General features: G+C 60.1%; 2 protein-coding genes and 1 non-coding gene across 5 annotated transcripts; 2 read left to right on the top strand and 1 right to left on the bottom strand.

Annotated features, from left to right (window-relative positions):
* Nucleotides 1–3622, bottom strand: DNAJC30 (DnaJ heat shock protein family (Hsp40) member C30). Its single transcript, XM_017337949.3, has one exon. It carries the CDS (start codon nucleotides 3575–3577, stop codon nucleotides 2894–2896), a length of 684 nt encoding a protein of 227 aa, XP_017193438.1. The 5' UTR covers nucleotides 3578–3622; the 3' UTR covers nucleotides 1–2893.
* A 72-nt stretch (nucleotides 3623–3694) lies between these two features.
* BUD23 (BUD23 rRNA methyltransferase and ribosome maturation factor) lies at nucleotides 3695–14374 on the top strand. 3 transcript variants are annotated; one of them, XM_002721963.5, is made up of 12 exons: nucleotides 3697–3832; nucleotides 3928–3965; nucleotides 5839–5934; nucleotides 6019–6101; nucleotides 6195–6291; nucleotides 7978–8074; nucleotides 9072–9122; nucleotides 10455–10540; nucleotides 10685–10730; nucleotides 10956–11014; nucleotides 13886–13975; nucleotides 14109–14374. In XM_002721963.5, the coding sequence occupies exons 1-12, from the start codon at nucleotides 3785–3787 to the stop codon at nucleotides 14161–14163; spliced, it is 846 nt and encodes a 281-aa protein (XP_002722009.1). In that variant the 5' UTR covers nucleotides 3697–3784; the 3' UTR covers nucleotides 14164–14374. The 3 variants fall into 3 exon arrangements, with proteins under 3 accessions (XP_069920625.1, XP_002722009.1, XP_017193437.1); XM_017337948.3 differs by having other exon boundaries at nucleotides 3707–3832; nucleotides 5826–5934; XM_070064524.1 differs by lacking the exons at nucleotides 13886–13975; nucleotides 14109–14374 and adding an exon at nucleotides 12021–12449 and having other exon boundaries at nucleotides 3695–3832.
* On the top strand, nucleotides 13461–13583 carry LOC127488045 (small Cajal body-specific RNA 20). Its single transcript, XR_007915440.1, has one exon. It is a non-coding gene; the product is annotated as a small Cajal body-specific RNA 20 (non-coding RNA).
* Nucleotides 14375–14796: the final 422 nt, after the last annotated feature.

The following is a 14796-nucleotide window of genomic DNA, read 5'->3' as shown; positions in this document are numbered from 1 at the left end:
TTATTAGGAAAGACATTTATTTAAAAGGGAGAGAGAGAGAGAGACATGGTCCATCCGCTGGTTCCCTCCCCAGATGGCTCCAGTAGCCGAGGATCTGCCAGGCTGCAGACAGGAGGGAGGAGCTCCATCGGGGTGGCCCATCTTCTGCCGCTTTCCCAGGTGCACCAGCAGGGAGCTGGATTAGAAGTGGAGCCCTCTATGGGGTGCTGGGGTTGCAAGCAACAGCTTAACCCACTGTGCCACAACACCAGCCCCTGAAAGAGGCCTTCTGACGGGGCTGAGGGCGGGCCACCCGCCTCAAGATGAGTGGCAAGAAGGACCCCAGCTCCAGGGCAGCTCTAAGATCCACAGCGGCACTGACCTCAGGGCAGAGGCCCTGCACGGAACGAGAGCTCTGCGTGCTCTCTAGGTCACGGGGTCTACACTCGGCTCTCAACAGGGTTTAACGTGGAAGCCAAGGGACGTTCAGCTGCTCGTGCAAGCCCACCAGGGCTGCAAGCCGGCTGCTGAGGGGCAGGGGGCAGCGTGCGGCTTTACCACAGGGCTGGGGAAGTGAGGGGAGGCAAAGGCCAGGATGCAGCCCACTTTCCTGGTGCACGGAATTCGAGTGGACTGGACTTGTCCCTGCACCACCACGTACCAGCTGTCCCTTCTCTCTGTCTGGTTTCATGGAGCTTGGCGACCTTCCAAGAAGCCTCAAGGTTTGAGACGTGGGCCTCTCCCATTTCCCAGAAAGCAGTGCTGGGGGCCGCTTCGTGCCTCGGCCTCAACCCGTGGCTTCAGGGTCGGTCACCACCCAGTGGGTGAACCCTGTTGTCATCACCTTGGCTGACACTGGGACGGCTGCAGGGGCCAAAGGTGCACCCAGGGCACGAGGTGCCAGACGCCGGAGGAAGCGAGCAGGAACACATTCTCCCAGCTGGTTCCGGGGCTCCTGCGCAGGTCCCTCTCGCCCTAGTCTCCCAATCCAGATCCAAATTCTTGGGAAGTTTTGCTTTTTATTTGTGACCAGAAGAAAAAAGGAGCACGGCTAGGCCTCCGTGTCTGCCATCGGGAATCCGGGAATCAACCCTAGAAGGCAGAGGCTGATGCCCAACGGCCTAGTGCAGCCACCCCTGGACAGGGCAGGTGGAAGCAGACCAAAATCCCGGGGGCCCTGCGAGGGGCATGGGGCAGAAATGTCAGCCAGGGGAGCAGCCGGGGTGGGGGTGTGCTTCATAAAGAGCCCACCCTCCCCGCCCGAGGCAGGCAGAGCGTGGGGCTGTTTCTGCACGGGGAGGAGCCTTCCAGGCTACCCTGCCTGGAGCTGCAGGCGGGCTAGGGAGGTTCCCTAAGCTTAGTGTGATCCCAGACCTGTAACTTTTTAGGTCCCAGGACAGAACTTCCAGAGCTGTGGGCTTCACGGAGCATAAACAAACTTGGGAGGTCTACGCCAAGGGGCCCATGTACCTCCACGAACCCACAAAGAACCAAAGCCCTGAGGCTCGAGTAGTCCCCCCCCCTTGGTCAGCCATCCACGGCTCCTGCCAGGTTTGTCTGCAGGGCTCCGTTCTCCCATCCCCCTCGGCCTGTTTTTCAACAAATGGCCCCTCTTGCTTTCCAAATATGAAACATACCAACAGTCGACATTCTTTCCAAAAGTACACACCCCCACCCCCGACATCAAGGCTCACGGAGCCAGGACAGTAAACCAGGGTGGGCCCATTCTGTGGCCGCCCCACAGGGATGTCGGAGCCCAGCCCCCACCTGGACTATGTGTGGGTTTATCCCGAGGATCAGACACCATGGGTACAGGAATTGCTAATACACCCAGGCACCTCCGATTCTGTTCAGACCTTGGACTCGGGCCCTCCCTCTTGCTCTGGACCCCTGGCAAGAGTCCTGCTCTGCTCCAGCCTTCCACTGGGCCCCAGTGCAGCCCCCTGAGCACCTGCAACCCCATGGCCAGCCCCACTGCCCCAGGCCCAGGAGCCTCCCAGCTGCAGCTCTGGGCCCCTGCCTCGGCCTGTCTCTCTGGGCCCGGCCACCCTGCTCAGCAGCCCGGCCCACTTCAGTTCCCTCCGCTCCAGCACCCTTGCTTCCAGGACTTGGGGGAGGGCTGTGATGAGCACTGCGAGCTACACAGGGGCAGGGGCCACCCTCGGGGAACTCTTAGCTGAATGTGACCCTTGTCTGGGAGGGGAGGATGGCCTGGGAACAGGATGACCAGCTGACAGGCACACTGTCCCGAGGATGACCTTGGCCCTACCAGCATCACCATAGAATTACCGGCCATAAACGGGACAGACTTCAAAACAGCAAGTCACTCACTCCTCTGCGGTCACGGCCCTGAGCAGCTCCTCCAAGTTAAATGGACACAGACAGGAACACTGGTGCTTCCGCTCTGGGATCTGGGTGTCCCACCCTCCGAGGGGGAAGTGGCCTGGGGGCTGCCCGAACTCCCACCTGCGGCTTGGGGAACTCACAGAGAGAGACAGGTTCTCGGACGACCCCAGAATTTTTTTTGGCAGCCAGTGCTTGGGCGTATTGCACTTTTCAAGGTTACAGAGAAGCCCCCACGCGGCTCGGTGGGGGGCAGATAAGTCCTGCTTGGGGCCTCACAATAAAGCCAGAGCAAGTGGTCCAGTCGCTGACAACATCCGAGGGAAGCAGGCACTCAAGGGACCCGGGGAAACCCTGCACTCCGGACTTCCGAGAATCTCCATCTTGGGGGGAGGGGGCTCTTTCTTGGACCCTCGGGGAGGGACGTAGCTGGGCGGGTGGGGAGGGCAGAGGGAGTTCAGCTCCTGGGACCCCAAGCCGAGGTAGACTAGGGAAGGTCAAAAGTTCCGAGGGCCAGCAGGGCCGCTGTCCCGGGACCGGCTGAGCCGCGGCTCCTCCCGCCTCTCTCCGCTCAGATCCGAAAGCCGACGATGATGAAGACTAAAAGGAAGAGGAAAATGAAGGTCGTGTCCCGGACCTCATCCCACTTGAAGCCCTTGGTGGCGCGATCCTCCTGCTGTTTGCGAAGGGCCTCCCGCCGGGCCCGCAAGCGCCGTTCGCGCTCCAGCTGCTCCCCGTAGTGTGCCCGGTAGAAGGCGTCGAAGTCGAACATGGTGCGCTCGGCACCCCCAGGGGCTGCCCGACCCCCGTGCGGGGCCCGAGAGGCGGCCGGCGGGGGCCGGGGCGGGCTGGGGTCGGCCGCGGGCGTCCTGGAGGGCCGGGCGCCGGGGCCGCGCAGGTCCTCGTCGCTCAGCAGCCCGCGGTCGTATTTGCGACGGAGTGTGGTACTGCCCAGCACCAAGTAGGCCTGGGAGATGCGCGTGAAGCGCTCGGCAGCCTCGGCGCTGCCGGAGTTGCGGTCGGGGTGGTAGAGGAAGCTCTGCCGGTAGTAGGCCGCCTTGATCTGAGCCTGCGTGGCCGTGGGGGGGACGCCGAGCAGCTCGTAGAGCGCAGTGCGCGAGTACGGGCCGTCGCCCCGAGAATAGGTTCTTGCTCGCAGGCCCACACTCGACGCCGAACTGGGAGCGAATTCCCAGGTCCGCCACAGTCGCCAGAGTAGCAGCCGCGACCACCGCGGACTGTGCGCGGCTGCCATCTTGAACGGAGCCGGCGACCGCTGGGAGACGGACCGGCCAATGGGAAGCGCAAGGAATTGGCAGGCGTGGGCCCCGTAGCCAATCACTTGAATAGGGAGGCGGGGAAAGGGGGTGGAACATGTGCGTCACGAGCCGGTCGCGGGACTGATGACGTAAGAGCCGGCGCCCGGAGTCGCCAGTAGCCGGCGTGTTCCAGAGACGCGAGGATGGCGTCTCGCGGCGGCAGACCGGAGCATTGCGGCCCCGCCGAGCTGGTAAGGCCTGTGGCCCGCGGGCGCTCCTCTCGGCTTTTCGAGGACCCCCCGCGTGTGCCTTCCTGCCTCGACTTGCCTTTTTCTCTTTCTCGCAGTTTTACGACGAGAATGAAGCCCGGAAATACGTTCGCAAGTGAGAGGAGCCGTCGGGGGTCGGGAAGCTGCAAGTCGCCCCCTCTGCGGGGCATTGCTTAGCGGGCGGGGGGCGGGAGTCTGGTTCGTGAGCTGACGCTCTTTCTGCCCCCAAGGAAAGCCGGCCTCGGGATCTTACCTGAGCATTGGAAGTGGGCGTGGTCGCGCCTGTTCCCCCAGGTGGCGTTCAAAGTTTGGGGGTGGGCCCAGCTTGTGTTGTGCATGCGGGGGTCAGGACTACTCGGGGGGTGGGTGGGGGGACTACTGGGGGGGGTGGGAAATAATATCCCGGCGTGCTTTGGTGTGTCCCTCTGCGTTCTAAGTAAATCTTAGCGAGAGTTGTTGGTTGTCGCTGTGATTGAATTCCCTAAGAGGAGGTGTATTGTATAATCCCGGAGTTCCTTGGCAGGTCCGGGCTAGAGCAGCGGACTTCCAGACCTGCCTTCTCTGGTGCGCTGCTCTGTAGAAAATTCTGCTAGTACTCTTCTGTCCAAGTGAGAGGCCAAGACGGAGCGGCGGCAGCTCCCCCTGGTCCAGTTGTCCCCGGATGGGAGGTGGAGACGGGATTCCGGGGGCGGCAGCTCGCCCTGGTCCAGTTGTCCCCGGATGGGAGGTGGAGACGGGATTCCAGGGGCGGCAGCTTGCCCTGGTCCAGTTGTCCCCGGATGGGAGATGGAGACGGGATTCCAGGGGCGGCAGCTCGCCCTGGTCCAGTTGTCCCCGGATGGGAGATGGAGCCTGGATGGGAGGTGGAGACGGGATTCCAGGGGCGGCAGCTTGCCCTGGTCCAGTTTTCCCCGGATGGGAGATGGAGACAGGATTCCAGCTGCAGAGCTTATGTTAGGTGTTAACGGAAATGATTTTGTGCGATCCGGGTTCATGTGCACAGACAGACCTCCTTTGTGTAGTGTGGCTTACTCTAAATGACCGCTTAGGAAGAAATGGAAGGATCTTGTCTATTATTATTATTATTTAATTGGTAGTATTTCCTGTGGGTTGATGGTTGAAATGGTATTCAGAGCGTACCAGGCTAAATATAATTTACTGGGTAAAATAAACTATTACTACAGTTTTGTTTTGCCACTTGCTTTAACTTCTAACTGTGGCTACCATATTTTTTTTTTCATGGATTGCACTGCCAGTCCTTTTTGTTTGTGCCTCAGAGTTTGTGGAAGATGAATTGATTTTGGTGCAGAAATGTTTGAAGTTCATGCATAGATTTTTCCCCCCCATGGTATGCATTTTCCACAAACCGTTTTGAAGCACCCTTCAATATGCTTGCGAGCGACTGGTGGATGATTCTGGGGAGTGTGTTCTCAGGGAGCCGAGGACCGTCAGAGCCTGCTGGGGTTTCAGTAGAGGTCGGGCACGAGCCAGGTGGCTCCATCACATCAGCTTTGCACCTGTGCCAGCAGACACAGGTTGCTGGGTTGCAGGGTCTTTGGAAGTCACTTTTACTTTATTATTGCTGTTGTTTAGAGTTGATTTATTGAAAGGGCAACAGAGAGTGAGAAAGGTCTTCCCTTCACTCCTCAAATGGTCACAACAGCCAGGCCCGGGCCAGGGCAAAGCCTAGAACTCTGTCTGGGTCTCCCACGCGGGTTAGCAGGAAGCTGGATGGGAAGCGGCCTGGGACTGGCACTTCCGTGTGGGGATACCCACAGATGGTGGTTTAAGCGACCGTGCCACCCGCCAGCCCTGGGGCGCACCTTTGATAGCTGTGATCGTGTGTGTTGGTGTCAGGTTGGAACCGCCTGGTGAAGGGGTCGGGGAAGAACGCTCAGGGTGATCATTCATGCTTTTCTTCCCTCGGGTCTTAGGCTGTGGGGAACACACGGCCCAGAGCTCCTTTCCCACTCAGTTTTCCTTTGCAGCTCGCGGATGATTGACATCCAAACCAAGATGGCTGGGCGGGCCTTGGAGCTGCTTTATCTGCCTGAGGGTCAGCCCTGTTTTCTGTTGGACATTGGGTGAGGTCCTGCGACCGGGTTCTCCCTGTTCGGGGGCTGGAATGCCTTCGCGCCTCACGCTGAGAGTCTGTCTGTGTCTTCCAGCTGCGGCTCTGGGCTGAGTGGCGATTACCTCTCAGATGAGGGGCACTACTGGGTGGGCATCGACATCAGCCCCGCCATGCTCGGTAAGGATGTCCAGCGTGGCGCTAGGCTGGCCTCCGTCACCGGGGTGCGGGCCGTGCTTGCTGTCGGCTTCCCTCACTTTGTCTCCAATGTAGATGCGGCCTTGGACCGAGAAACGCAGGGAGACCTGTTTCTGGGGGACATGGGCCAGGGCATCCCCTTCAAGCCAGGCTCCTTTGATGGCTGCATCAGGTGAGCGTCTCCGCTTTCTGCTCTGTCTTGAAGGCCAGCACATCCACACCTGGCCGCGCGGCAGGTCAGCCAGGATGCTGGGACTTTTAGACCTAGAAGATCAGAGCAGGAGCTACAGCAAGGCCCAGATATCTCTGTAGTGGGGTGTGTGTGTGTGTGTATATATTTTTGAAGATTTATTTATTTGAACAGCAGAGAGAGACTTATCTACTAGATCATGCCCCAAATGACCACAATAGCTTGGGCCTATAGCTTCAGGCCAAAGCCAGAAGCTGGGGCTGGCACCGTGGCATAGTGGGTAAAGCCACTGCCTGTGGCACTGGCATCCCGTATGGGTGCTGGTTTGAGGCCTGGCTGCTCCATTTCTGATCCAACTCCTTACTAATGGCCTGGAAAAGCAGCAGAGGGTGGCCCAAGTGCTTGGGCCCCTGCACCCACATGGAAGACCCTCCTGGCTTCAGCCTGGCCCAGCCCTGGCCATTGTGGTCATCTGGGGAGTGAACCAGCAGATAGGAGATCTGTCTCCCCTTCTCTACTTCTGTCTCTCTTTCTCGCTATAACTCTGCCTTTCAACTAAAAAAAAAAAAAAAAAAAAAAAAGAGCCAGGAGCTTCTTTCGGGTCTCCCACGTGGGTGCAGGGGCCCAAGCACTTGGGCCATCCTCTGCTTTCCCAGGCGCATTTGCAGAGCTGGGTTGGAAGCAGGGCAGCTGGGACTCAAACCAGTGGCAACTTAACCTGCTGCACCACAAGGCCTGTAGTCCTTAAGTGCCAGGTTCAGGCGGCTGCTATGGATACTATGTTTGCTTTGTGTGTAGGGGGAGGGATGAGCCTCTAGGAGCCATTTTGTGGGCCTCTGCAGCCATCTTGTTTTGTTCCATTTGATAAATTCTAGTGGGGAGCGGCCCGACTGCTGTGTTTTCTTAAGTGTCATTGGAGTCCTTTCTTGGTCATTGGGGTCAAGCTTTTTTCTTTTTAAGATTTATCTACTTGTTTATTTATTAAGTTACAAAGAGAGACAGACACAGATCTTCTGTCTGCTGGTTCATTCCCCAAATGTCCACAGTGGCCCAGACTGGGTCAGGCCAAAGCCAGGAGCTTGGAACTCCATCCAGGTCTCCACGTGGCTGCAGGGGCCCAAGCACTTGGGCCACCCTCTGCTGCTTTCCCAGATGCATTAGCAGGGAGCTGGATTGGAGGTGGAGCAGCCGGGACTCGAACCAGCCCTCATGTGGGATGTCGGTGTCGCAGGTGGAGGCTTAACCGCCTGCACCACAGCACCTGTCCCAGGTCAGGTTTTTATCCTGTGTATAGTACTTAGATTAGCTGGTCTTGAAACGTAGAAATTACTGTTAGAAGCATGAAGTCTGTCTTTGTCTCCTGCGGTGAGTGGTAGATTCTCTTGAATTTGGCTTTGTGTTGTTGACAGTGGAGGTGCAGAGGCCAGGGGAGGAAGCTGAGAGGGTTCTCTGGGGCTGGCTGAGGGAGTGTGCACCGCCCTCCGTCTGCCTTGTGTGGTGCAGCACTGCAGAGCACTGGCCCAGAGTGCACCTGCCAACGGGGCCTGCGGGCAGGGGGCCTTTGCGGGTGGGGCCACAGAGGGTGGTGGCAGAGTCTCGCAGGCTGTGGAGGCCGGGGGTGGCGTGGATCGGCCCCTCTCCTAACCAGGTACCTTCCTTTCCGTTCAGCATCTCTGCCGTCCAGTGGCTGTGCAATTCTAACAAGAGGTCCGACGTCCCAGCCAAGCGCCTCTTCTGCTTCTTTTCCTCTCTCTACTCCGTGCTTGTGAGTATGCGCGGTCCCTGTGTGGGCTGGGTGCCCGTGTATCCCTCCCTTGCCCTGCAGGTGGACAGATGAAGTTGAGATGCCCCTTGACAGGACCCCATGGGGTGTCAGAACCTTACCCTGGTGACTTATCCGAGGCCCTGGCCCAAACAGAAGCTCATGCTCAGTGGTCTGACGCTCTCTAGTTGAACCCACAAGACACTGGTGACAAAACCTGAGCTACCTGGAAATAAGGCCTACTCCTGTTGAATTCAGTTGCTCTGCTTGCTATGCTACATGTGAAGTGGGCCGAGCAGAGTGGACGTCTTGCAGAACGCTGTGTCCTCTGACTCCTCCCTGCCCACCGCTCCTGGTGGTGACCCCCACGCAGAGCCTGGCATAGCTTCATCTCGTCCTTACAGCCGAGGGCATGGCTTCTAGTTGCTTCTAGTTACAAGACTGCTAGAGTCCATGTCTTGAAAATGAGTCCTTTTTCCATTTTTTGAAGGACCTAGGTGTTTCTGTCCTCCTGGGTCTCCCCACCCTGCGCCCAGCCTTCCCAGGTGGCTTTTGGGCTGGTAGGCCACCTGCTTTCTCCACTACACCGTGGGGTTAGCTCTGAAGTTCTGAGGGCCTATGTCCGCCTTTCTCCTCTGAAATGCTTTGCACTCCTGCATGGAAGCCGCCGGCTGCCCGCTGTACGTGGGTCTCTGCTCCAGTGTTCTCAGAGAGGCCTGCCTGGAGTCAGGAGTCAACTCAGCCATCCCGTCCCCCTCCGTCTTGGTCTCCAGCCTGTTTGTTTTTGGTGCTGACACTGCTGTAAATGAGTTGCTTCCTCTGTGAGAGCATGAGCTGCAGAAGTTTAGGGGCTCTCGCGGTCAGGGCTGGGTCCCCAGTGCTCAGAACAGGGCCTCGCACCCAGCGGGAACGCAGTAGGTGTTGAGTGCAGGGAGGGAAGGAAGAGCGACCCGGTCCTGACCCGTGGGGTGCTTGTGAGACACCGACATCTTCCTCACAGGTGCGTGGAGCCCGGGCTGTCCTGCAGCTGTACCCTGAGAACTCAGAGCAGGTGAGCCCCTGGCTGCTGCAGGTGCAGGGAAGGGGGAGGGAGGGGAGGGAGCGAACACCCTCGGGTGGCCCCTGTGGCCTCCTGAGCTCTTAACTGGAAGGATCTGTGAGGCTGGGCTTTGTCTTCTGGTACCGTGCTGTGAGGGCACTGATTTCTGTGACCCAATGGCCAAGTGCTCTGCTCTCTGTGGGACGGTGATTAGGAGTTAGGACAGACGCGTGACGAGCTGTCCCTGTCTCCTGCCACAAGTGAACGAGGCCCCCATTGGCTGCTGGCGTGTGGATTGCTGTGGGAGGTAACTCCCCCAGGGAGGCGTGTGCTGGCACAGCTTCCGGCCTGCGCTTGCCTCTGTGTGGCTTGGAGGGACTTAGTTGGAAACGTCTGTTTCATCAATTCTCCCAGGCAGGGCCCGTCCTGGGAGCAGACTGGCTGCTTTCTCAGTGTCGTTGAATTCGTAGTTCTCTGAGAGAAAGAGAGCTCTCATTGGATGGTTCATTACCTAAATGCCTGCACATCACATTGAAGCCTGGAGCCGGAACTCACCTCAGACTTCCCACATGGGTGCAGGGCCTAACTGCTTGAGCCATTCCCTGTTGCCTCCTGGGTGCACACTGGCCAGAAGTTGGAGTCAGGACCCGAGGTGGGACCCTAACATGAGAACTGTGACGGGATGCTGGATCGATGGCCTGTTAATTGTAGGCCAGGGGCCTGTGTGTGGTGCAGCAGGCCGAGTCCCTGCCTGTGCTGTCAGCATTCTGCAGGAGCACCACTTCAAGTCCCAGCTGCTCTTCCATCCAGCTCCCTGCTGACGCGCCTGGGAAGCCAGCAGACAGTGGCCCAAGTAGGAGGCCTGGCCCAGCCCTGGCCATTGTGGCCGTCTGGGGAGTGATCCGGCAGATGGAAGAATTCTCTCTCCCTCTCCCTCTCCCTCTCTCCCTTCCCCTCTAACCACCTTTCAAATGAATTGACGTGGGGCTGACCCTGTGACATAGCAGGTTAAGCCTCCATTGCAGTGCTGCCAGGTCACACGTGGGCACCAGTTCTGGTCCCAGCTGCTGCACTTCCAGTCCAGCTCCCTGTTAATGGCCTGGGAAAGCAGCGGAGGATGGCCCAAGTGCTTGGGCCCCTGCACCTGTGTAGGAGACCGGAAGAAGCTCTTGGCTTCGATCAGCCCAGCTCTGTGGAAGACCTCTCTCTCCCCTTGTCTGTCTCTGTTCCTCTCAATGAATTTATTTTAAAAAAGCCAGCTCTCAGAAGTGCTTTTTGAGGGAGCGGGAATAAGCGCTCTGCCCCAGCCACCCGACCTGACTGGCTGCCCTCTCCCCTCCTCAGCTGGAGCTGATCACGACGCAGGCCACGAGGGCCGGCTTCACTGGTGGTGTGGTGGTGGACTACCCCAACAGTACCAAAGCCAAGAAGTGAGTGCCAGGGGCCCGTGCGCTCCTGGGCTGCAGGGGAGGGGGCGGGGGTGGGTCGCCAGGCCCCAGGCAGGCAGGCGGTGGGGTGAGCGCCATCCCTGAAGGGCTTGGAGCCCAGCCCCCACTGTGCCTCTCTCATTTCAGGTTTTACCTCTGTCTGTTTTCTGGGCCCGTGACGGTTCTGCCAAAGGTGAGCGACTGTGGGTTTACAGGCGGGTGCGTCCCAGCCCCGTGGGACAGAAGCGTCGGGCCTGAGACCTCTGGGAGCCACAGGCCGGGACCGCCTGAGGGACGGCCAGCTCCTCCCTGTGGGATGGAGCCTGGTACCTGTTGGCAGGCTCAGACCTGGTGTCTTCTGGATCACACGAACGTGTAGAGACCCCGGGGTGGTCTAAGCACACTTTGGTTCCTCCAGGGCCTGAGTGAAAATCCCGATGAAGACGAAGCCAGTGAATCCCGGTTCACCAATGCGAGGTAAGGCACGAGCCTGCCTCGGCACGGGGTTGCTGCTGTCGGGTTTACCAGACGGGGCGTCTGCTCTCGCCCGGGTTACCTGGGTTCAGATGCAGCAGCGACCAGGGTGCTGGTAGCAATGGAGAGATCCCGTTGGAGCGAGCCTGCTCCTGCCTTGGGCTGGGGGGCTGGGGCCCACCTGGGGGTCAGGCAGCCTCGAGTCCCCTCGGGAGCCTGCGCGGACCCCTTCTGCCACACTTGGGAGCTGGTCCCTTCCTTCCCGAGGCTGCCCTCCTTTGCCATGTCCTGTGCCTTCTGCAGCCGCACCTGTACCCCTGGGGCACCCCGTTCCTGCCTCTACGCTGCACACTGTCTTGTTTTGGACAAGAACTCTCTAAACCCTGAGACGGCCATTCTGCCCTCTCCTCACTTCCCGCCTTCCATGCCCCCCACTGCACGGGCTCCATGATGATGCTTCTGTCTCGTCACGGACGCCCACATCCAGGCCACCACCAGTTCCCTCTTGCCCAGTCTGCCCACCTCTCCGCCTTTGCCCCATCTCTGTCCCTACCTGAGCCGCGTGCTTAGTGGGATCTGACGTGGCCACTCACCACCTCTTGCCTCATGGGCTTCCGCCCCAACCCCGCTGGCCGCTTGTCTCGGTCCACTGCTGGCTCCTCTGCTGGAGTTCCCTCGGGCCTGCTCTGGACTCCACCTCTCTCTCAGCTGCTTTCAGCACCACCACAAGTTCCTAAATCTCCGCCGTGTCTCAGCCACACCTGACTGGCCAACTACCAAAGTGTCCAGCCCGGGCTCTCATGGGGATCTCACACAAAACCGCCCTTGGCTTGCAGCCCCTCCCCCACCCTCGGCCATTGTGCGGTGTGGTCCTTCTCACACCCGGCCGGCCCTCTCCCTCGGTGTGCCGGAAGTGTCCGCCATCGCTTGCCGTTTCTCTGTCCGGTAGCTTCAGTTGAGTTCCCCTCGCCGTCAGTTTCCGGAACACCTTCTCTTCTCTCGGTCACAGCGCTCACTTGGAGTGCACGCTCGGTGGGCCTGGTGGTGCGTCCCAGCGTCTTGCTAGCGTAGGTGCCCAGCAGGTGTCGAATGAATACTGGCTCACCAGGTCGCGAAGGGGGACCCTTCTTAGTCCTGGCTGATGCGTGTGACGTCTGAGGGCGTGAGTTTGGAAGGCCCCCTGGTGGTGAGCCCTGCATGTTCCTGTGTCCACGGGGTGTATGCCCTCTGACTGGAGACCCTTGGCCATCATTTCTCTCAGTTTCCCCAGCCCGTTCCCCATGGGGAGTTGGGGCTCTTCCAGGTGCTTCCGCCCTAAGGTGCCCCTCCCCTGCGCCCTGTGCGAGGAAGTGCAAGTTCTCTAGCTCCTCCGTGCGCCCTGGGACCCCTCTTGTCCTCACCCCAGTGTGTGCCGACGACACAGCCTAACTAAGCTTGGGTAAGTCAGCAGACCTGAGCACCCGTTCCCCCCTGTTCAGAGGGGAGGGAGAAGCCCCAGCTGACAGCGTGTTGAGGGTGGAGTGGGGTGGAGTGCCGCTGCCCTTGTTCTGGGGGGCGGGGAGGAGGCCGTGCGCTTGGAAGGCTCCCCACTTCTGTCTAGTCTGTGAAGGGCGCTTATTTTAAGCATTTAGGTAAATTCCAAAAGTGACTCCTGACCTGACCTGTCTTCCTGCTGCATCACTCTCACCTGTGCGGCCCTTCCTCCTCCTCCTACCTCACCTGAAAGGCTTGGGCCCCGCTGGCGCTGGCCACTGCTGCTCCGCCAGGCTGGGCGCCCCAGCTTCGCCTGCTTCTCTTGTCTCCCAGTGCGTTCCCCCCGACGTCCCTCACTGGCTCCTGCCCTGGCCTTGTTCCCCTCCCTGCCCCCACTTTGCTCTGAAATAGTCCCTGGGAGTCATCTTCTGTGGCTCCAGCCCTCTGCACCACTGCCTCCCGCTTTGTGCCCCGCCTGCTGGTCTCAGGTGTCCAAATGGCACTCATTGGCTCCACCCACACTGGTGTCTCTGGACTGACCTTTGACCCGGGTCTGCTGGGTGATTCCACTCCTCTCTCTTCACACCCCTGGGTCCCCACTTTTGTCCTTGTCTGCCCCCTAGCCTCGGGTCTTCCTGAGATTCTCTCCTGAATCTGTCTAGACAGTGCTCACTGCAGGGAGACACAGGGCACGACACAGGGCAGCCTTCCCCCCTGGTCCTCGCACAGGCCCCTGGTCCCGGAGGTGGCCTGGGCAGCTGCACCCCTGCCCTCTTCCCCGCCTCCCTGCGGGAACCCCACTCCTCGCTGTGCTTGCCCTTCCTGTGTGCCCGGGGCCTCTGCGCTTGCTTTGCCTAGTGGGGGTGGTCTCTGCCCTGGCCCAGCCCTGGGATGAGGTCAGGGCTGGCTCATGCCGCTGTTGGGCAGGCTGTGCTGGGAACAGTTTGGGGCATGTGGTTGCAGGCCCCATTTTGAGATCCTGTCTCCCTTGGTGCTGTGGGGGTCCCCTCTCTCCCCAGCCGGGGCTGGAGGCTGAGATTAGCCCTGCTGGGGACGTCGCCGGGTCTGCTCGAGCCTCGTTTTCCTACTTCACATATCTGCAGGCGCTGGAACCTCTGGTCCCTGCACAGAACCGGTCCAGGGCTGAAGTGGCAGTGCTGGTGGGGTCCTGGGGTGCCCCCAGCAGGCTGGATGTGTGCCGTGCAGCAAGCGGTTGTCCCCTGTGGGGATCCTGGGGGACTGCGGGACTGCGGGCGCACACAGCTGCTCTGTCCTGTGGGCCTCCAGGAAGGAGGGGACCAGAGTGGGGACTGGTATTGCAGAAGGGAGGCGGGGCGTGTGGAGCCACCGAGGGCAGAGGGAAGCTCCACCTATCGGCTCATCATGGTGTCTCTGGCCCAGGGTCCCTTTCAGGCTCGAGAGGCGGTCACTGGTGAGAAAGAGCCGAGCGTGGGTGCTGGAGAAGAAGGAGCGGCACAGGCGGCAGGGCAAGTGAGTCCCGGCTGGGCACGAGCCTGGGGGGGGGCGGTGCGTGCCTGTGCCCCCGAGGCCTCGCCTGCGTCGGGAGGGGCCCCTGGGCTGCTTGGTGCCGCACTGAGCCGCCTTCCGGTCTTTGTTGGCACAGGGAGGTCAGACCTGACACGCGGTACACCGGCCGCAAGCGCAAGCCCCGCTTCTGAGCAGCCGCGCGAGCAGGGGGACGGGGACGGCTCTGGGGGGCCGCAGCCCCAGGCTGGACCACGGGGCCCGGCAGCTTCCCTGTGTCGAAGCGCGCACTTCACTAGTTGACAAAGTAATTATTTTAGAAAACTTCCAAAGTTGTATTTTTCTTTACCAAAAAAAGTTCCAAGCATATTTTGTTCTAAAAGCAATAAAATCACTTCCTGAGCACCTCCAGCCTTGGTGTTCTCCAGCTGGGCAGGGCTGCTCCTGGACTCCTCAGGTAGGAGAGGGCTGTGGGGAGCTGGAGCGCACGAGCCCAGGTGGGGGCCTTCCCTTGGGACTGGTGCCTGACGCCCAGGCCAAGGGGGGACGGCTGGGCCAGGTGAGAACCAACAGTGGCACCCACGGGCCGAGGCCTCCGTGCGGGTGCTTGCTTCCCCTGGGGGGAGGCTTTCCTGTCCCCAGTGCTCAGAAGAGCAGTCCTGCTCTGGGGCGCTCTAACAGGCTGGTGAGGGGTCTCAGGTCACTTGAGACTCCTGGGCGCGGGGGAAGGGAGATGACATGTGACAGCAGTGCAGAACAAGCACCTCGCTTTGCTTGGAGGACAGCGCTGGGCCTAGGCTGGGGCTCCCGGGCTGCCCAGCTGTCAG

This window comes from Oryctolagus cuniculus, chromosome 19 (assembly GCF_964237555.1).
Source record: "Oryctolagus cuniculus chromosome 19, mOryCun1.1, whole genome shotgun sequence".
NCBI classification, from domain to species: Eukaryota; Metazoa; Chordata; class Mammalia; order Lagomorpha; family Leporidae; genus Oryctolagus; species Oryctolagus cuniculus.
Note: the sequence above shows the minus strand (reverse complement) of the source record. Positions and strands in the feature narration are given on the sequence as shown.

Excerpts from the sequence above, each read along its gene's own strand:
- DNAJC30 (XM_017337949.3), bottom strand. The coding sequence starts at position 3,577 with ATGGCAGCCGCGCACAGTCCGCGGTGGTCGCGGCTGCTACTCTGGCGA.
- BUD23 (XM_002721963.5), top strand. The coding sequence starts at position 3,785 with ATGGCGTCTCGCGGCGGCAGACCGGAGCATTGCGGCCCCGCCGAGCTG. Across the intron at positions 10,541-10,684 it reads AACAGTACCAAAGCCAAGAA|GTTTTACCTCTGTCTGTTTT; the intron begins GTGAGTGCCAGG and ends CTCTCATTTCAG. Across the intron at positions 10,731-10,955 it reads CCGTGACGGTTCTGCCAAAG|GGCCTGAGTGAAAATCCCGA; the intron begins GTGAGCGACTGT and ends TGGTTCCTCCAG.